At 50.9% G+C, this 22043-nt stretch overlaps 1 protein-coding gene across 1 annotated transcript in view; it reads right to left on the bottom strand.

Annotated features, from left to right (window-relative positions):
• Positions 1-16484, bottom strand: part of LOC127237678 (cAMP and cAMP-inhibited cGMP 3',5'-cyclic phosphodiesterase 10A) — a 147779-nt gene extending 131295 nt beyond the window's left edge. The window contains exon 1 of the mRNA XM_051206048.1: positions 15448-16484. Coding sequence (XP_051062005.1) covers positions 15448-16342 — 895 coding nt within the window. The 5' untranslated portion in view covers positions 16343-16484. The remainder of the gene's footprint in view (positions 1-15447) is intronic.
• Positions 16485-22043: the final 5559 nt, after the last annotated feature.

The following is a 22043-nucleotide window of genomic DNA, read 5'->3' as shown; positions in this document are numbered from 1 at the left end:
ACACGGAGCTGAAGAGCGGTCCGTTCCGTTTAAGGAGTCCCTGTGCTGCTGGAAGCCTTCTTGGAAAGCCCGTCTTCAACATTTAAGTCAAACAGCCTGCTTAGAACTAAAAGCATAATTTCATGATCTAAGTACAAACTACGTACAATGCCTCACTTCTAGACTATAATTCTAAGACTGGTGAGCTGATGGGTGGAGACATGGATGGATGGACAGATGCACAGATGGGGAGGTAGGAGAAGAGGAGAAAAGAGGCTTGCCACGAGTTGCCTGGCTCGGAGAATAAAGTTCCCCACCTTCCCAGAATTCTCTGCTTGCGCTGCTGGCCCTGGCCTCCCTGCTGCTGACTAACAACACCACTGCTCAGTGCCCCGGAAGTTTCGACACGCTAGAAAAAGGGAACCACACAGTACAAGTCCGGGCAGAGAAAACTTCTCTTCTGGGGCTGAGAGAGGGGTCCGTCGTGAGAGGAGACACGCGTGAAACAAGCCAAGCGTGACGACAGCTGCTACACGGCAACACTTACGTGTGGAACTCTAGAAAAGTCACAATTATACCCAGGCAGTGGGAAGATGGGTTCCTGTGGCCGGGTGGGCACAGAAGAAGGAAGGTGGTGGTGCAGTGTTCAGAGTTTCCAGGAAGCCCGAGGCACGTCTTCCTCGCCACCGAGGAAGTTAGCGCCTCTAACTGTTAGTGCACATTTTGAAACAAATAGAGGAGATTTTGATGTGCAGACAGGTGACAGAGACATTATTTAGCATGGTTAAACCATCCATGATGCACATGACACCCTATAAACAGACACAGTTGCCACCTCTCTGGGTGCTGGGACCAGTTCACTGTAAAGAAGGAACGTTTCGCCGAAAACCAAAGAGAAAAATCGCGCCGTCTGCAATGGTCTTTGTGTTGCCTCTGAGACCTTCGTGTCCTGAGATCCCAGGGAATCACCTGTGAAATCTCACTGGAGACTTTCACTGGGCTCCTGTGGAGAGACCAGTAGCTGCCTTCCCAGTCACTCGTCACTGTGGTTATTAAACAAAGGCATGCCGTGGGCAAGCGGACACGGAACGTGCACCACACACTCACTCGTTAGACCTGCTGAGACTTTGCTGGCAGGCCTAAATAACAAGAGATGATGCGCTTCCAGAATCTTCACTGGGGCAAACAGGGACTACTTAAGATCAAAAGAGTAAGGAAGTCACACAAGACGCCGTGACCAGTCAGCCGTTTTAATTGTGTCAGCGACCTCAGAATAGGAACGTCAGTTTCTGCACGAGGGTGAAGCCGTGTGTCCTCTCTCCAGGCCAGATCTATAGCACATGATGTCAAGTATTCTTTTCTTATTTTTTTTCTTTTGCTTTTGCTTCTTGTTTGTTTTTGAGACTGTGTCTCAAAGCTCTGCTCTGGTCTAGAACTCATCCTGTAGATCAGGCTGGCCTTGAACCGGCAACCATCTGGGGCTCCACCTCCCAAATGCAAGTACCCCCGCCAAGGCAAATTCCACACAGGTTCTACGGTTCAAGAACAGGCATGTGTTTATATACCTGCCCCTGATTGTGCTTGCAAAATAATTATTGGGCATGATTATGATTCTTAGACACAAGAAAATATATTCTCGTTTTCTAAAAATGTCCTTCGGCCTCCAAGGGACGCTGGCTTGGATGGGAACAGAGAGCTGTGCCCAACAGAGCTAAAGGTCAAGAGGTCACACTGGCTGGCTGGTGAGTGTGCATCCGAGAGGATGACTATGAGATGCTAACAGGAGTCTGGGCAGAGGAGCAATTGTTTCCTGAAGCTCCCAGCCACAGCGCTGCCTTCCCGGTCTTCCCAGCCCGCTTGTATCTGGCTCAGCAGTGGTGGTCTGTCTCTATGGTGCCAGGCTCACCGGAAGTACTTAGCACTGTGCCTCCAGCACACCCCTGGCCTTTGCTTTCTGCCTGGTGTCCCTGGCTAGGCCAGTTGCATTGCTGAGCCTCCAGACAAGAGTACTTGGGGGGGCCAAAGTCAGGTGCTGCGTCCCTGGAGCGCATGGGTTGGGCCCCCGACACGGCAGCTTCTCTTGCCAGCCTGATTGTGCTGCCCCTGGATCCCCTCCCTAATGGGGAGGCCTGGCCCTAACCACGGCTCTGACTTTGACACCACCAGGACTAGAGCTACGCCAGCAGTTGACTGAGGGTTTCCAAAAGGTTTGCTGGCTACGGCTAGTTTCCGATGCCACCAGCCCAACTAGGGAGCCTGCCTGCAGATGGCCTTCCAGCTCTTCCACTGGGGAAGCAGCAGCCAGTCCCCTTAGGTAAGCAACAACAAAGAGAGGCCAAAGAATCCTGCATGCCCCACAGCAGGTCACGGCCCAAAATAGGACCACGCCGGGCCTTCTCAGGAAAATGGGCCAAACTGGCATACAGCAGGGACAATTCCTCACAGCCCAGAATGGGCTAGAAGACAGAGGCCTCCATGGCGCTTTGGCCCCACCCACAGTGACATCACTGAAGGACTTTCATGAAGTCAGGGTCTCTTTCCAAAGCAAATGCCATAGGCTAGGATTTCTGGGAACGGCTCAGCTTCCTCCCTTCCCCGTCTCTTTTTATATTAAACACTCACACGCAGTATGAAGTCAAAGGGAAATATTAACAAATAGAACATCCCCACACTGCATGCAGAGCTCCAAAGAAGTTCCACTTAACACAAGTCTGTTCCGGGCGTGTAGGCACACCCCTTTAGCCCCAGAACTTAGGAGGTGGAGGATCTCTGTGAGAGTTCGAGGCCAGCCTGGTCTACATACAGATTCCAGTTCCAGGACAGGCAGAGAGAGCTACATTGTGAGCCCCCTGGGCCTCAAACAAACAAACAAAGAACACACCTGCCTGTGAATCTCCCCTTTGGAAGAGAAGACACCAGAGAAAGCTGACATGTTCTGAACACCTGCATCACAGATTCAGAAAGAGGAACCCTGGGAAATTAAAGAGCAAAAAGTAGAGGCAACACATTCTCCCCAACACAGATGTGTCCACAGTGGTGCTGTGCCTGGGGGGGGCACTCAATCATTCGGAGAGACAGCTCACCTCCCAGAACAGAGGAAAGCAGATGCCCAGGACAGACAGACACAGATGCCACCTACAGCCCCACCCCGTGCAACACAGCACAGGAGAAGATGGCTAAGGCTATGATGGCTAGCATCAATACAGAATTTGGGGACGTGAGGGGACCCAGAAGCCAATCAGTAGTTTTGTAAGAAGACCACACATCCATTCTACAGAACTACAGGATTCCAAATGATTGCAAAAGAAGAAAGTGCAATTCCCAGTCATGCGCACCCTTAGATTAATGCAGTTTATTGACAGCTTCATTCTAATACATGAAAACTAGATACAGAATGTTCTTGGGGAGGTGGGGGTTAAAAATGCAGCCTGTTCAAAATGTCTCCTCAAGCACCCAATTGTACATCTTCACTTTTCAAGTCAGAGCTTAAGTTGTAAAGGGGAAAAAAAAAAAAAAAATGAAGGCCCAAAGATAGGACAAATTATATGTAATTAATACAGACCAGTAAATAACTCCAGTAATACTCCAGTAAATGACCAGTTAAGAGAGGAAACATACACGTACAAGCCAAGCACAAGGGGCCCCGCCCCTTCATTGTCTACTCCCTGAGAAAGATGTGACCACGTAGGTATGCCCTGCCTGCACCAGGCCTGTCCCACCTGAGCCACCTTTGCTACAGAGCCAGCCCCCTGGAGCATACACTGAACACGCAATGGGGGCCCCACATACATTCCCTGGTTGGGACTGAGCCAACTTGAGGCCTTCAGAGCCTCCATACGTGGGGAAATGCCTACCACAGCCTCTCCAAATAGCTTGCCCTAAATGGAAGAAGCCTAGTGTCAATTGCTTTTTATTTTTATTCTTTTTTTTTTTTTTTTTTTAGTTCTTTCTCTTTCTAAAAATTCTTCCCTTTTATTTTGAACACATTTCCCTTTCATTCCTTGCCAAGAAAGTGGAGTTGCTGGACAAATCCTGCCTGTCACTGCTTCCAGAAGCTTTCGGTTCCTGAAACCACAGGAACACCTTCCAGGCAGTGGAGACCTCGGGCAGCCTTGCTCGTCCCCCCCCCCCCGCACTTGGATGTCACCAAGGCTGCCATGCCACCATTTGGGGAAGGGACAACAGCTCCTGTGCTCTGCCCTGCCTCTGGACGCATGGGGCCTCCCTTGTCTTCCCAAGCTGAGCAAACAAATATATGCCCCATGTGGCACAGTGCACACACACCGGCGACTTCTCGACACTGAGGTGGTCAGCCCCGGGCATACGGTCTGACCAAGGCCAGCTTCGCCCGTCCATCCACAGGGAATAGAAGAGATGAAGGAAAGCAAGAACACACTGGAGTCCACACATAAGAAATCACAACAGTTCTGAACCTCAAAGGAAAAAAAAAAAAAAAAAACAGGTATGATTAAATTTAAAAAGTACACCAGCGTAAGACGCAAAGAAAACTCAAAAATATATTTTAAAAAAATAAAATAAAGGACAGATTTCCTAATGCTGTAATAAAGGACAGATTTCCTAATGCTGTCCCTGGGACAAAAAAAAAAAAAAACCAGCAGGTGCTAAAACTCTCAAAGAGAGTGAGTGAGTGAGATCTATAGAGGTAAATTAAGGCAGGATCCTAATGGCATTCATTAAGAGCAACTTCTAGAACAAAGGCCTTCCCTGGGGCTTGTGGGAGCTCCTAGAAGACTCGAGAGAAAGACCCGGTTCCCATGCCTCCACAAAGAAAGAGCTGGGAGTGGATGCTTCAGAAACACTCAGGGGTCTCCACCCCCAAGGTCAAAGGTTATGACCAGGACTGCCTGCACAGAGCCTAAGGGAGGTCTGCTTCACCCATAGGAGAAGCCTGCAGGGCTTGTGATAAACTGACATGGGGCGGGGGGGGGGGGGGGTAGGGTTGCTCACAAAACCCAGTAACTAGGAAGGAAGTGCGGCTAAAATAAAACCAATGGGTGGACTAGAAGGAAATAATATTAAGTGATAAGACAAAGAAAAATGTCAACATTACAAGCAGGACACAGGAGAGTGAGTAGGGTTGTCATCCAAGTCAGGGGTTGGAGTAGGGGGAGGAAAGAATCCCACTTACTTAGAGAAACAACTCTAAACCTGAAGCCTGAGATAAGAGCGGGGAGAGGCTAAGCATGAGGATCCAGATAACTAAAGACTCAGCGCATGGCTCCAGCAGGGACTGGCCATGTCCATCTCAGCCTGGAGGCTCTCTCAAGGTCTCCTGTAGATTGCTATCCCAGGGGGAGAGCGCTCAGCTCAGCAGCTGCCACTCAGCACAGGCCAGGGGTGGTTGGAGGTACTTGTGCCCTCTGCCTCTGCTCTGTGCATGTCCCCAAGCTGCTATCACAGCACAGTGGGTGACAACAAACAGGGCCCCACACAGAGGTATCATTTTTTTTTTTTTTTTGCCAGCATCATTTGAGTCTACATTTCACTCACTCTAGAAGCACTGACATGCAAGTCTCACAGTCGCACGACGAAGACTTGCCAAACACGGTGGTTTCTACCAACTGGGCAGCCCTCCAAACATCTAAGCAACACTTGACACCTCGAGTCCAAAGCCAAGGGCTCTACCAGTCAGAAATGTGTCGAACACAAGTGCCTGCTCTGGTTTCCAGATGAGGATGTGTGACATAGAAAAGGAGTTGATTCACCGACAGGGAGGGAGGGTGTTGATCTGTGTGTGTTGTTGTTTTTTCTTTTTTAAGTATTCATGACTTGACATTTCAAGAAGACAGAAAACAACCGAAGACGACTTCGGGAGCCTGGGCACAAAAGCCTGACGTCAGGAAGACAGTTAGAAACAACAGCAAAGAAAAACCTCAGCAGCTGCCAGCCACTCGGGTTTAATCACACGGCAAGTCAGCACCTTCCGCCTTTCTCTCCAACGTGATTTCAGAACAGAACCGGGGATAAAACCAGAATAGAAAGCAGTACATGTCCAAGCCTCCCTCTGACTCTCAGTCCCCATCTATGCAAAACCCACGGTTCCCTTTTGATACCCCACACTGCCCAGCAAGGCCAACTAAACTTCCTTGTGAGATTAGAAACAAGTAATGTAAGTGTGCCCGAGAGTGCGTGTGTGCGTGAGTGCATGCGTGTGTGCATGTGCATGTGTGTGTGCGTGCATGCGTGTGTGTGCATGTGCATGCGTGTGTGTGTGTGTGTGCATGCGTGTGTGCATGTGTGCGTGTGCATGTGTGTGTGCATGTGCGTGTGCGTGCATGCCTGTGTGTGTGTGTGCATGCAAGTGTCCTGCACTCCTTGCATTCTGCTGGTGTTTTGTTTGTTTGTTTTTTATGTAGCAAGTGTTCACTTTTACTTCTACACAAACTACCTACCGGGCCCCTCCAAGTGGACGCTCAGCACAGAAAAGTGTCTTTATCATAAAGTCCCAGGAGAACAATTCATTGGTTCACTGGTACATACATTTTTAATACTGATCAATACTGACAAATTGCCCTCTTCAAAGGCCGTGGCAATTAATACTCCCCTCAGGAAACTGTGAGAGGGTTTACCTCACACAACCACCAACAGCAGTCTATAAAGCCGATTAACTTGTGGGGTGTGGCAGGTGAAAATAGTTGTTGTTTTCAAGTACACTTATCCTCACGGTGATGCACAACACCGATTTGGGGGGTGTGTGTCTGTCTTGGAGGATCCATCGTTTTTTGTTTTTGTTTTGTTTTTCTATTTTCCCACACTCCTTGCTCACAATCCCTGGACTGGTTTCCCGTAACCATTTCTGAGAATACCACCTCTTGCATGAGGCCAGGCCTTTGCTTCTGGCTTTGAAGGGAGCTAAGAGTGAGAAGTCGCTAGGCCACTCTTCTTGGGGCAGGTTCCTCTCTCGGGCCGTACAAAACGGATTTCTCTTGTCTTCTTGTTCACTCAGCCCTTCCTTTGATGGCTGATGGGAGTTGAGTCACATTTAAAACGTTCCCCCTAATCTGAAGCCAGAAAGGATTTCCTCATATTTTCCCTGTTTCTTTATAGTTTCTTCTTTTTGCTCTTAAATATATTCTCCATATGGAATCTAACATGAGCATGCAGTGTATGGGTCAATGTAATTTTCTTCTGAGCAAATACAAACAATCTTGTCCCCAGACCATCTATCTCTTCAGCCATCTACCCTTTCTTCTACAATGTGAGGTAGGGTATGCACAACACCCTGTTGCCTGCCTGTCTCTGGGTGTGCTGTGCTGACTTGTCTGTCTGTCTGTCTGAGGCCAGCGACATGCTGTTCTAATCACTGAACCTTTATAACTGGCTCTTTAATTGGCCTTAAAAATTAGATGATACCAAGAAGTATTACCCAAAAAGACACAGTGACTGGCTAGACAAGAATATTCTCATAAGAAAAGTTCTGATCCTGGGTCACAGAGAAAATCCGAAAGCACTCCCGATCCTTAGACCGGCGTGTAAAAGACACCATCGCAACCTACCGGAACACAGCAAAGGACCTCTGAGATACCATTTGACCTTCTTCTGGAAACAAAGTTATGACAAGATTCAAAGAAGCCAGTGTGGTGGTGGCATCTGCAATCCCATCGCTGGAGAGACTGAGGAAGACATATCTTCGCTTGAGTTCAAAGCCAGCCTAGGCTACAAGGCCAGACCCTAGATCCGGCCCCATAAAAAGTCACATAAATCACCCACACGGCACTGCTCTGCACCAGGCTGTTCTCCTACCTGCCACTCATCTCCTCTCATGGAACTTGCCAACTCTGAAAAGTCCAAATCTACTTGTATTTTGATAAATAATTCATCATCTCCAAACATGCAGCGATGCTCCAGCACTACCCATGCAACATGTCTTGGCTATGCAGAAAATGTTTTCATTGAGTAACAAAGGCTCTTAGCACAGCCCAGGGAAAGCCAGTCTACCCAAATGTGGAACATGCAACCCGTTCTTTCCTTTGGACTCAGGCCGCCTGCTCCCCGCTGACCTCGCCGCATGTCAAGTATTGTGTTCACAGTGATGCAAACCCCTGGCCGCTGGTGCCAAAGAGTGCATTTGGATTACATGAGGAAAAAAATAATAATAATGATGAATAAAATAAAGTCACGCAGCCATGATCTTTGGTTGTTTCTTCCCTCTTAGGAAAGCTAACTCTGTTAAAGGGACACTTTGCTCGGAGTCTCCCCTCTGCCTTCAGTAGACTGCATAAAGTGTCCAGGGAGGGTGGGAAGAGAGTATATGAATAAGCCATTTGCCCTGCCCTAGAGGCAAACAAAGACTAATGGGAAATAGATCCAAAGGCGGACATTCAGAAGCACAGATGAGAGGATCCGAACAGACCTGGGGAGGACAGGAGACCTAGACGGACAGCTGTCGTCCCAGAGAAGGCCGGGAGGCACACCGCAGGAAGTGAGAGATGTGGTCCAGAGGCAAAGAGAGGCAGATTCCGCAGAAGCCCTGCAGGAACACACTCAGGGTTGCAAAGCGCCCCCTGGGAAAGAATGCCACTCGCCACGCCCCTCTGCCCTGCTGTACCCGCTTTTCCCATGGTCACTCACTGAGATGTGTCTGGGTCCCTCAAGATGGGGACTCCACCGAAGGAAGGAACAGGCCGTCCTTGACCACGTCCCTCCTCCGTGTCCATTCCCCTCACATCCTCGCTGCTGTGGCGCCCAACCTGTGCTCCCTCGGTCCTGGCTTCCCCTACCCACCTCCCAGATCCTTTGTTCTTTCTGGAACCTTCCTCTCATTCACCTCTACAACCCTCGAATTCTTCCTCTTCCAAGACAACACTCAGCTGTGAGCAGCTTCCCCTTAGGGAGCTTGTGAGGGGCACAATATGCAGGCCTCCTAGCTCTGGCTGGTCTTAAGGAATCGTTTGCTCTGGCCTTAGGCCCTAGTCCCCATCATCACTCCTCTTGCCCACAGAAGATGTCTTCCTAAGTCACCGGTTCACCCGCACAGCTTTCATTCCAAATGTCGTTGCCACACACCCATGTAATTGCTGGTTACTAAGCGTCCCTCCCAAGCACCCAGGAGACCTCCCACACCCCCGACTTTCTCTTCATTGTCCCTGTTCCCTGAAAGCTTCCCCAGGCCCTCCTGACTAGCTTGCTCCAAAGGGCCACGATGCTGGACAACTGGAGGGATGGGAGGTTGGCATCTGACTCCCAATGTGAATAGCAGCAACCACAACGCGGGTCCCCACAGTTCCCTTTGGGACGCGGATGTCCCAGGTCATACCACGCCTCATGTCTCACCCTATGTCCCCTGCCGAGCCGTTTTTCATTCCTTTGCCTGGGTCTTCAGAGGCCTTCACTTCAGTAAAGGAGCCTTCTCAAGCATCTGCAGGATGAAGCCATATCATCATCTGCTCATCACTTCTCTCCATCCAACACAGCCATGGGGTACCCTTACTCCACAGGTCTCCCCATCAACGATCCCGTTCGCACGCTGGCCACTGGACCTCACCTGGTCTCTTTGAGTCCCACGGTGTGCCCGTCTGTCCCCTGCCACTTCTAGGTGCTCTGCTCACTTCTGTCTGAGTCACTCTTCCTTTCTTCTCTGCTCCCGTCTTTCCTGGCTCTCCCTCCCACTACTCCCTCACTTTGGAATTCCACTCTCCAGCGAACCTTCAGCTACTACCTCGGTGCTAGTGGCTCACAACCACCCACCTCAGGCCAGGATCACCCTCTTATTCATAACTCGGGCTTCGGTGGAGACACGCTTCGGCAGCCACAGCTGTTTGCCTCAGGACTTGCAGATTCGCACAGAGCGTTGAGGACTGACTGACTCCGTGTGAGGACATCAAAATCTATACCTCTTTCCTTATACTCCAGCCTTCGGGAGTCTTGGTCTTAGCATCGACTACAGCTTGAGCATCTCAGACGCACCCCTGCCAAACCTATCAAACCTCCCTTTCTGCACCTGCACACTTCCTCCCGGTGACCAGAAGCCAGGGCGGGCGCGCATTCTCTAGAACTCCCCTGTAACAAGTGTGCAGCCGACTCGATACCTTCAAACACCTCCATACATTTCATTTCCACTGTCCCTAATTCAGTAACTTCTGTACAGTCCCTTCCCCAACAGAGAAATGTTTCCCTTTCCCTCAGAGAAATGAATTCGCTACACTCAGAGAAGCCTCCAGAGCCTGACTTATGGAACTCAGCGGCTCACCTCCCTCCCAAAGCCCCATAGTACCAGGAGCCATGTTCAGTTTTCCCAAATTTCCATAACCCTGTTCTGGCCGGTCCATGGACGTCATCACATACCAGACATCTAGGCCTCGACATCGCGGCCTTCACTCTGCTCCTCAAGCCCAGGGTCCATCTGCCTGGCCGCTCTTCTCCTGACTGCTTTGCACACCATGGCTGGCCATACTGCACGACTCGGATCCTTCCAGACTGACCTTCACAGCCCAAGGTCCCCCTCTAGCTCTCTGTATGAATTCCCTGCCTGCCTACCTTTTTGGTGTGTTTTGCTTGGTTTCTGGGTGGTTGCAGTCTATACCACTAGAGAGCAGTAGAGAGCAGGGACCGCCCAGGCTAAGATACCTAGGACCTACAAAGGTATGCATAATATAGTCCTGACTGACTCCTATCCCAGTCATGCACTCCACCCCATGCCCAGCTTTCCAGTCCAGAAACCATGGTGTCCATACAGCCACCCATCCCTCTATCCTCTACATCCCCGTGTTACTGAGACCTGTTCTGCCTGCACCACGGAAGGTCTGCTGGCCCTCCTCCACACCTGTCAGAGTAGTGTCCCTTACAAGGAAGTCTTAGCCCAGCCTTGAACTTCTTTACCCTTTGCTGGCTAAGATCTATGACTTCTAAAGGTGCCTAGGAACACAGGAGCAAAACCCCCCACCCTCTCCTGGAGCTGCAGGACCTGTGAGGACTGACTGCTTCTGTGGAACACACTCGCTGGGCCACTAGAGCTCAGTGTAAACTCTGGGTACAAGCCCTAGTTTGTCAGGTTCCATTCGGGTTCCATTCGGGGGCCATAGCTCTTCCCTACTTACGTGGGCATCTTGAACTTCCTCACACAAGCCGGTAGTGTACCCTTCCTCATGGGTCCACCATTGCCTCATCCTCAGCACAGGACACAGACAAGTCCCCGCTCACAGCCCAATGCAGCTGCCTTCTAGAAAGTAAGCCAGTCACCAGGAGTGAAGGCAATAACCGGTGTGCAAGCCTAAGGCATGCTGGATGCCTGCTCTGTCCTTTGCCACGCCACAGATTTCCTGCCCCTGGGAGTTTCCCTTCAGACAGACTTGAGGTGGCACAGGTTGCTTTTCCTTTTAAAATATTCAGGTTGGCGGCTGTGCTAACCGGCAAAGCGTTCCCCACACAAGAACGCTAACCTGCCTGAAAATCGACCTGCTCCTCTTTGTTCTAGGGCACAAAATATTTCGTGTGCAAAAAAAATCCCTCTGAGACCAATGTATCGATCTGAGGTAGAAGGGCTGTCTTTTAACATTCTAGTTCTTTTCATCTAAACTTTTAGGAGTGTCCTCTGTGCACACGGGTTTATTTCAAATTAAAAGTAGGTGGGATTACATATTAATAATCCAAACAGCATAACACCACCCAGTTTAAATAGCTTTGCCCTTTGGACTGCTGACCCAGCCAAAAACCAGCTCAGCCCTCCACGGATAGATGATGACGCTCATTGCCCACACCCAGCCTGGCAGAAATTCACAGCTTGCTATTCGGGTCACCTGTTGGGGCACCCAGGTCTGTATGCCATGTCTTTGGGGGATATCCCATACACAGTCACCCTGCAGACCATGTGTAGACAAGCTGTAAATGTGGCCTTGGCTGATCTGGACCCATGGGGGTGCCATGCTGGGCCCTGAGCCTGGTTTTCCCCTGCAGCATCAGCTTCACGGAGCTGATAAAAACAGCCTAACTGTGTTGTCTGGAGCGCTGAGTACCTTTGCCTTGACAGGGATCATGTTTATCTCAGTGTATCCTAGCGTCGGCCACGCAGTCCTCACACCCCAGGAGACAGTTTAAGAGTAAGAGTGGCAAGTGACAGGCTCACAAGCAGTGCAAATGTACACTTGCTGTTTGGAACATTTGAGAAACACACAGTAATTTACACTGGGAAGGCATTTGCGCTCTGCACTGACAAACTTAGCAGCTAACTGGTAAAATGGCAAGCGGGGACGTTTGTGGGCAGGGGGTATTTGTGGCTTCAAAGTCTCATTCCCCAGAGCTGTATTTTCCACAGATATATCTCCTGCTCTTGCCGGGCAATGACCCCATGCATCCACAATATTTAGCCTGTATTTTTGTAAGGCAAGCCGACTGCAATTCCTCTTGGCCCATTAGTGTGACACCACCCTCCCCTCCCCCAACGCAAAAAGAACTGTGAGGACAACTGATGTCTCTCCATGGACAAGATTTTCCTACCCAACCAGCAGCTCTTCCAGCAGCAAAAGGAGAAGCGGAGGTCAAGAGGTCATCAGAGGACAGGAAATGATGTGAATTCAGGAACGGCCTGATTCAGACAGAGCAACAGCACCAGACAGGAAGACCACTTGTAGCACTGAGCATCCACAATATGCCAACTCCTGCTTGGGAGGTTCCTTATCACCCTGGCCTACTAGCCCAAGACAGGTCTGTAGCTTCCAGATGCTTGAGTGAGGGGGATTGGCTAGGGCAGGATCGAGCACATGGTGTTGGGGTTCAGACAAGTGTCTACTTAGTGCATGAGCAGATGAAAGAAAATGAACACAGGGTTTGCTTTCTGACAAGAGAGTTGCAATGCGCATTTTTCCAAGCAGCAGCTGGACTCAGCAGCCCGTGCATGACAGTTTGTTTGGCTGACAAAAAGATCAAAGCGGAAGGAAAAAAAATGGATACAAACTCCACAGGGACACATCTGAATACCTTTATGTATTTTCACATCCTTGGAGAATACACAGGCTATTTCCAAAAAGCTCCCGCCACCCCCAACCCAGAAAACTGCCAAGTTTCAGATACTTTAGAAATTGAGACCCAGGTGGCCTGTTCTTTGGCCACAGACAGAAACAGGAGCCCTAAAAGTGTGTGGTACAGGGGACAGGGGGGGGGGTAGCAGCCTTCCCTCGGCATCAACTTCCTCTCCCACTTTTGAGTCAGGCTGTCTACAAGTACCCTAGCAGAATTCTATGCAAAGCCAAAGAAGCCTTGAGCTTCCATCCACACCCAAGAGTGAGCAACTAGGCACACCAGGGTCAGCTTCTCCAGACTGGGGCCATATACAGAGCAGATCCCTGGGAGAGCAACCCTCCCCCACCAAGGCAGGGTGCCCTTTATCACCCAAGACAATTCAGAACTCTCTGGAGCAGCTCATCTTAATTCAGAACCATAATTCCTATCACAATGCCAGCCCCATCCCCAGACAAAGACAGCATCTTCAGATAACACACAAACACAAACCCTAACCTAAAAAAAAAAAAAAAAAAAAAAAAAAAAAAAAGTGTTCTAGCCAAACCCAGCTCATGCACAGCAACTTGGCACTGTCAAATACTGTGGCCTACAAGTGTGCCCTTGAACGTGCCTAAACACACACTGGCATGCACGCACAAGTTTCCAAAAGAGAAAAGATATTTATTTTGTAAAGGGGGAAAAATGAAATGTACATCAGGAAGAAGGCCCAGGGCAAGTCCCGTCATAGGTCTTAGGTTTATTCCAACAACCTAAGGGAATCTATGGGCCAAACCTTCTCCCACCCAGAGCCAATCCATTGAGTCCCTTTTGAGAAGTGTAGTTAATCTCTCCTGACCACACTCGAAGGGGGGCGGAGGGGAATACAAGATTATACATAACTGCTCAAAGCACAGTGCCCTATACAAATCACTGAAACACAGATGGGGCCGGGGAGGCAGACACCCTAGGGAAGGAAGCCTCAGAACTACAGGTCAGCTGTGAGCCTGTGAGGAGTCCACACCCTTTGAGGCAATCCAGTGAACTAGCAAGCCTAAGCAGTGATTTGCTGAACGCTGCCTGCAGATGTGTGAGTGACCATTGGGACATGTGGTCACCATGAACTGGCCCAGGGCTGGGAAGCAGGATTGCAGGAGTCAACCCAGTCCTGCAGGGAACATGATTCACCCTCTTGGTGGCTGTGTCCTCGGGGCTCCAGGGCATGCCCTGGTGCTGAGGAGGGTCTCAACCCAGGCATCCCATGTCCCACAGACGAGTTCCACCCTGGTCAAGGGTTGAATGGTACTTGGGAGCAGTAGCAGGAAAGCTCACTGCAACCTGGCAGAGTGTCTGCCTGAAGAAAGCAAGAAGGCAAAAGCGCGGCTTTCCAGCGAGATGCAGACAAAGGCTCAGTGCGCACGCGGTGGACGGTGGCACCGAATCTATGCTCAGGGCCCAGCGGATGCCAGGGTCTTCCAATTTCCCATGGATGTGCCCTCTCAGAGCGCAGACTCTCCCACCAGGGCCCACCTGGTCCCCTCCCGAGCCAGTATTCTGGTCCTCACCCTGCTCGCCCTCCATCCACAACCGCAGCGACTCCTTCCTCTGCGCATCTGGAGCAGCCTCTTCCCTCAACATCTCCTGCCTGCCTCCTTCCTTCCAGGGAAGCTGTGCCTTGACTTCTCTGATCAATCTTGTAGTCGCCCCCCACCCCTCCCCATGACACGCCTTCTGCTGCTCCTTCCTCAGTAGGCTTTCAACCCCGCGCCCAGAAGTGGAGAGGCAGAACGGTAAAGCTACTGTCCTCCCGCGGGTCCCAGCGAACCAGAGGTGTCTCTTTCTTCCATGCTAATGCCCCATTGTTCCTCCGCTTGCTTTACCCACCCAAGCATCACCAGCTACCAAGAATCTGCATGAGGTGGGCTGGGGGGATGCCTCCTCTTCCTGAGGGCGGGTGCATCCAGTTCCATACCACTGGTCCATTGAGCCAGAACACGGCCACCGCAGGCGCGGGCACAATCTTTCCCTTACATTTGGAAGCCCTGGGTCCCAGAGCCCTGCTTGCCTCCACCGCAGCCGGAGGAATCCAGTGGTTTGGATCCCCGGGACCCCCAGTAGAAGGAAGCGTACACACTCCAGTCTAGTGGTCACAGACTGGAGAGAATCGTGGAACAATCGGTGACAAACTTAATGGTATAAATAATGCGCCAGGTCAGTGTTGCCAGGGACAGGTCTAGGGAAACAGGTTAGTTTCTAAATGCCTGGATCCCAACACCCTCCTCTGCGCTCACGCGGGGCTTGGGAAAGCCGGGTGTCCCTACGCTGACGGCGGTCCCGAACGACCCGGAGGTGCCACCAGCTTCCTGGGGTCCACCGGCCGATCTCGGCCGGTTGCACACGCACCTTGCCGGCCACCCACCGCCACAGCTTCCCGACCCCACGATCCAAGGCCCCGAGTCGACCCCACCACGCGAGAAACCGCCCGGGCCGCTGGGGATGTGGGGCCGGAGCACTTACTGGGGCTGAGGAAACACTCGGTCAGCCTTCGGAAGCAACTCGCATTGTTAGAAGGTCCATCTTCCATGTCGGAGCCGAAGAGCAGCGGCCAAGCGGTGGCGAGGGGGAAGGCGGCGCCTCGGGGCCGCCACGGAGTTCGGCCACCGGCGACAGAGCCGGGGCCGAGGCCAGGGCAGCCCCCGCCGGCGCCCGGAAAGCCCGGGGAGTCTGTGCGGCGCGCGCCCGGGAGGAGGGGGAGCCGCGGCGGCGGCGGCGGTGGCCGGGGCCCGGCACGGGCTGGGAGCAGCAAGCCTAGGATCGCAGGCGAGAGGAAGAGCCGCCGCCGCCCGCCGCTGCCACCGCCGCTGCGGTGACTACTGCCGGGGGGGACGCTCAAGGGAGCTGCCTCTTGTCCTCCTCCTCCTCCTCCGCCAGCATCGCCGCCGCCGCCTCCTCCCGCCGCCGCTGCGCCCTCCCTTCTCGGGAGACGCACGGGGAGGTGGAAGGCAGATGAGGAGGGGACAAGAGGGGGAGGGGGCAGGGGGGGCGGCGGCCACAAGTACCAGGAAGATGAAAAGGAGGAGGAGGGGACAGGGGAGGAGAAGGCGAGCGCCGAGGGAGCGCGGGCCGCCACCCAGCCGCAGCCGCGGGCGCTGAGCACGGAGAGGGCGCTGGGGCCCCCAGCGAGGCTGGCGTGGCCTGCGGGAGACCGGGACCGGGACAGGGGCGGGGGCGCCGCCGGCTCCTCCCGGCCGCAGCCAGGCGGCTCCCGGGCCAGGCTCAGGCCCACTGCACTCCGCCCGCTGGCCTCGCCGCGCCGGGGATCCTGGCGGACTTGGCTGCCGCCGGGCCCGTCCCCAGCCGCTGGCAGCGGGGCCTGGGGGCGGGGAGCGAGCCGCTCCTCCGGGCTGGCCATGGCCCTCCTCCCCAGCCTGCAAGGGGGCAGGCGGGAGGGCGCGGCGGCCCGGACTCGGCGGGCTCCGCCCCCGCAGCACCAGCCCTCCCCGCCGCGCACAGGCTCCGATCCCGTCCGCTTCTGGGGTCTTGGGTGCCTCTCCAGCTGGGGTGGAGGGGGGGGGGGTTCACATCCTATTTCCTTTGGGATTCAAGAGGACCCCGGGCTGGGGACGAGTCCCGAGTCGCAGCGCCTCGGTGTGGGCCGAGGCGCACAATCCTCGTCCTTCCCCGCCGGGCGAGGGGCTCTGCGGGGACGCTGCCCGCGGGCGTGGCGTGGTGTGTGCGCGCTCGGAAGCCTGAGCCGCGGCGACTGCTCCGAAGCAGCGGAGAAAAGCGCCGCAGTGCCGCTGCCCGTGGAGGCGGCGGCGGTGGCGGCGGCAGAAGACGCCCACTGGCGGAGCAGGCGCTCCCCGCGCCGCCGCCGCCCGCGCCCACGTTGCGCGTCCGCTGGGACTCGGCCCCGCCGCGCCAGGCCCCAGTACCCCAGCACTCTGCGCATGGTGTTTGCCCCTGGCCGGCCCGTCTCCCTGGCAGTGGCACATCTGGGTCTGGCGTTCCAAAATCTAAGCCCACAGCCTGGCAGCTGTTCCAGCAATGTGCGAGCCACATCCGCCTGCGGGTGACCTGAGCCAGGGAATCCTCCCTTTAGCCGGCTAGCAGGATCTACGAAGCAGGGTTCGACCAGAGCTCCCTCAGGGAAATTCAAATTCGGACACTTAGCAGGAGTTTCAAACCAAGGCAGAGTTCCCATTAGGTCTCATAAAGGCGGTTCGTCCTGCAACTGCCTTTCCCATACCGGTTTTTAAACAAATTTTGTGTGCATCAGCCCATTTTGTCCCGATGGGGCTAGAAGATGGAAAGAACAAACTAGGGCTCAAACAAGAAACTTTGGGAGTCCATAGCTCTAACACTTAGAGACCATCTGTCGCCAGCAGCTTACTTGGCTACCCTACTGCAGCAGCCTGCAGTCCGGCCGCCCCTGTAGAAGGAAACTGGCCCAAATACGTCCTCTGTTGAAAGTGGGGCTCGGTTTACTACCCAGAAAGCACAAGAGCACGTGTTGGCATTCGGCGCTCGCCTGCAGACACCATCCCTGCACACCAGGTTTGGGTGTGGAGCAGTGTTCTTTCCGTAGATAGAATAGTCAGGGTCATCTTCCCGGACGGACGGAGAGCGTGCGCGCTCTAGCCCAGCATGGAAGCAAGCGCGTGCTGCGGCTGACCCAGGGCTGAGATTCCTGGCTTTCGACCTGCCAGGGGACCGTCTCTCCTCATCAGAATTTTCTTTTTTTATTCAGACCTTTTCATGGTTTTGGTCCGCAGCTAGCTCCACGTTCTTCCGCAGTGAAATCTTGTCCCGACTCCCATCTCCAAACCCCTAAGAGTGGAAAACAAACAGTCACAGTTGCACCGGATCGACCAGGTGGCATTCCAGGGACGCAGTGCTTCGGGAGTTCTCTCCCACATAAAGTTCCCGGGCGTTTTGGAAATTCTGGGACAGACCGACTCAGCCTGTCGTGGGAGCCAGTCCATCTTAGCTAGGGATCCCTGAGTTTGGGAAACAAGAAAGCAAAGTGGTACTATGAGTCTTACCTTGGTGGCTAAGGGTGCAGAGATACTGTTTTCTCTTTTCCCAAGCCCTGACCCCAGTGAAGAAGGGGGGGGGGATAGAACCATTGGTGCTACCCAGGTTTCTAGCTGCACCTCAGTCTTTCGTCTTGTGAACTGCACAGCCCGGACCCTTGCTTGCTTTGCTGAGAGCTTCTGTTAGTGCTGGTTTCCCGGGACTGGATGCTCCTGCAAAAGCGATTAGGCAAAGAGGGTTTCTCCTTGAAGAGTTAATCGTTCTTTCTTTACCGGGCGCGCCTTTTCTCCATGCCGCTTAAGGCTTATCAGTTGTTGGTTTCAGAGTTATTAAAAACGGTTTTCCAGGTACAGAAAAATTTAATTCTAGGTGGACGCGAGCTACCTTCAAATCGCAGAAGGCAGGTGAAAAGCATAAAATATTTGTTCTATTCGTCTTTGTTAGATTCAAACTCTCGTTAACGCGTTTCCAGAGTGAGCCTTTTTCCTATTTTCCATCCAGTTCCCCGCACTGCTTGCCTGAAGGGACCCCTATCCTGAACAAATTAAAAAGTCGCAACGTGTAACGACGGGCGGCTCGGAGAAGGTGTAAATAAGCAATTACATTTTGATCAGCCCCCCCTTTAACCGGCTTCCACAGTTACTCATTTGTCTTCTAGGCACCTGGCCACTTTGAATTCCGAACACAGATCCGGTGTCGGATGTGGCATCCCTCTTCCCTCTGGCGTTTCTCTGCGGATACGCCTTGCAAGACCTTGTCCCTGCAAACCCCGTGTGAACAAACACACCACTGAGCTTCCAGGACTGCTGAGGTGCTATTCCTAAACTTGGCCGCGTAGTTAGTGTTGGAATGACAACGGATTGTACCTCGACTGGACGGCAACTGTGGATGTTAAGAGTGCCAGGCAAAGGGAACCAACCAGGCGCCCAGCTGTCTCAATGCTCTCGGTAAAAATGATTCTCCTCACCTCAGGTGGAGTGTCAGCCCAACTTGCAGGGACAGAAAACTAAAAGAACAGTAAGACAGCAGTTAGAAGTTAGCACCAGCAGACACCAGACTTAACCTAATGTTTATTACGCGCTCTTAAAATACATCGTTTAAGGAAGCACCCAAGAAACATGGAAATAATAGCTTGCCTTCAAAAACGTATTTTTAAAAATTATCTAGAGCTAATAACCATCATGGCTAATATTTGGTTAAACTTATTGATAGACTTACAGGTCAGTATTTTTCAACAGATTTCTGTAACTTTTGTATCATTTTCTGGGGAGGGGGGCTCTTTCTTTTAAAATGCTAACAACCTTGGTTTATTAACATATGAAAACCAAGGTTAATTAAATGTTAAGCTGGCTTATTTAAATAGACAAGGTGTGTGTGTGTGTGTGTGTGTGTGTGTGTGTGTGTGTGTGTGTGTGTGTGCCCCTTTCTCTGTACCTTGATTTTAACTTCTAGAACTTGTTTACAACACAGAGCTGAACTTTAAAGCTGCTGGCTACTGTGGACCAGTTCACACTCATATCATTTAACTGCTAGTGATCCGCAGTACTGTTTACACAGACCTACCTTCTGTGTTCTAATAAGATGATTTACCCACTGTCTGGTGTGGAAATGTGGAGTCCCTTCGGAGCTGACTCCCTTAGAATGACTCACCAGGAAGTTCCCTTCCATTTCCCTCACCCTCAGCCCAGCACAGTTTTGTTTCTAGACTACTGGGACTTAGTTCTTGCCAACACATCTCAAGAGTGTTACTGCCTGTGTAGCTTACACTGACAATTCCATTTTAAACAGCCTGGCACCCGAGGTGGGGTGGGGGTGGGGATTGCTATCCCATAACATTTAATAAAAGACAAACAGACACTCCTTCCTCCCTGTCATCTGCTAAAAAGTTACAAATTTCTATTATTGGTTATGTTAACAAACCTTTCTAAAGGGACAGTGGTATTCTTACAGTACTGTTATAGTAAAGCCTAAAAGGAATAAAGAGGACATTATAATTCTAGTAAGAAAAATATTATTGAAGTTAATGCTAGGATGGGGAAGTCTTGAAAACAAACCAGAGATGTTAAATAAATAAATAAATAATTTCCTCAGTTACTATTTAAGTTTCTATCTCACCAATCAAGCATTCATTATTAGACAAGTTTTAATGTTATTGTTTTATGTGATAAAAACAACTGGCCTGTATAGTTTGCATTATTCTTTCCATAGGACATATCAGGATACTGTCTAGTTATTTTGGTTTTGGTTTGTTACAATATGAATACTCCACATAAATCTCAAGTGTTCATTTCTTCAGAAGAACAGGTTATGTGTATTTTTTGACAGTAATTGGGTCCAAGCAGAAATATTTACTGGTCAAAACTGTAATGTTCAATTTCTGCATGACAATACGTTTTGCACAGTTGCTATAAGGATCTATGAGTCCTAAGAGGGTACTGTGTCAGTAAGTACTGCTGAGGTTTTATAAAGGTGAATATTTAGTTACTGGGATAGCCTTGTTAACTTTTAACAACACTCCAACATGACACTGATGCTTAACCACCCACAACCAAGTTTCAAAGTTTTGCCTTTAAACAGTATCAAATCCCTGCAGAAACCCATGGCATTTATAGGATACTGTCTCTCAGGGCTCAAGGCCACATAGAAGTTGGAACACAACAAGGAGCTCTGTTTAAATAACCAGAATTGCCACCAAACTTTCACAAATAAGATACAATGATTTCATTTCAAAGCAAAGAGAACGTTGTGTCTCAAAAACTCAATAATAAACCTAAAATAATCCTTCCAGAGAACTGAAGGTCATTCACACTGGAGTAGGAAGCCGGGGGAGAGACATCAGGGATACAGAATACCTCCAATATGGTCTATCCTGAACCCTAGGTATCAATGTGTATTCAAGTATTTGAGAAGGAAGTACCCATACTCTGACTCCACCCTCCATGCCCATGGCTCAGAGCCCTACACAAGATGTCATGCGATGTGTATTTTCTTCGTTTGTTATGTGAGAATCTTGGCAATATTTTTTAATCTAATTTAAAAGTAAAATTTGTTTACTTATTAATTTATTATGTGTGTACACACCTCACAGGTGCATGGGTGAGCTGGGGGTAGAGTCTGCATGCCCATGCCATGTAGCATGTATAAAGCTCAGGGAACAACTTACTAGACTTTCTTTTCTCTTCTTCTACTGTGTGAGTCCCAGGGATTGAATTCAGGTCACCAGGCTTAGTGACAAGGAGCCTTTATTAGCTTAGCATCTTCCTTTTAATTGTCAAACTTTGATTATGGACCTCCACAAGATTATTAAGGATCTGAGGCAGTTATAAGAGAAAAAGAAACACTGTTAGATTTGACAGCTCAGTCTCCAAAACTGTCTGAATGGTTCCTTCATCCTGGAATTGATTTCTTTCTGTTCTTCTTAAAAGTAAGGGCAACATGACTCAGGGCACAGGTGGGCATGTCGATTCTTGTCTCATTTGACCAGAATTAGACAGGCATTTTTGGATGTAAGTCTGCAGCAAAGATTGGGTGAGTTGTTCTGATGCCTGGCCTTGGTTTTGGAAGATGGCGGGTTTTAAAAAAGAGAATGCAAGGCTCTTTGTCGCTGAGATTCTATTATTAAATATGTCAGAAGGGCAAAGAAGAGAGAGAGAGAGACAGAGCAAGAAGGGGAAGGCACTTAGCAGGGTAATAAGACGTGTGTGGCATTAAAACAGTGTCCAGACTAGTCTTTCAAAGGTTTGGATATTGGGTTTTGAGACCCTTACCTAGATCACAGCTTATTAAACTTTGGGGCCCCATATGGAATTGAGTAACTGAATGTGAGGCTTTCAACAACAACAACAAAAAAATGACAACAGTAAAAAATGCTTCTCAACATTCAACCACCCAATGTTAATCTAAAACCGCCCCATAGCCTCCATTCTGGACACATAGTGAGCACTCTCCACTGACCACGTCAGCATACCATGCGGTGCCCACAAAGGCTGTTGGGAATGGCTTGGCGGGGGTTGGAGACTTTTGTGTGATACAAACTGTAGTGTCTTCATTCTGCATCAGGCTTTTTGCTTTATAGA

Source organism: Phodopus roborovskii, unplaced genomic scaffold, assembly GCF_943737965.1.
Source record: "Phodopus roborovskii unplaced genomic scaffold, PHOROB, whole genome shotgun sequence".
NCBI classification, from domain to species: domain Eukaryota; kingdom Metazoa; phylum Chordata; class Mammalia; order Rodentia; family Cricetidae; genus Phodopus; species Phodopus roborovskii.
This window is presented reverse-complemented; position numbering and strand designations above follow the sequence as displayed.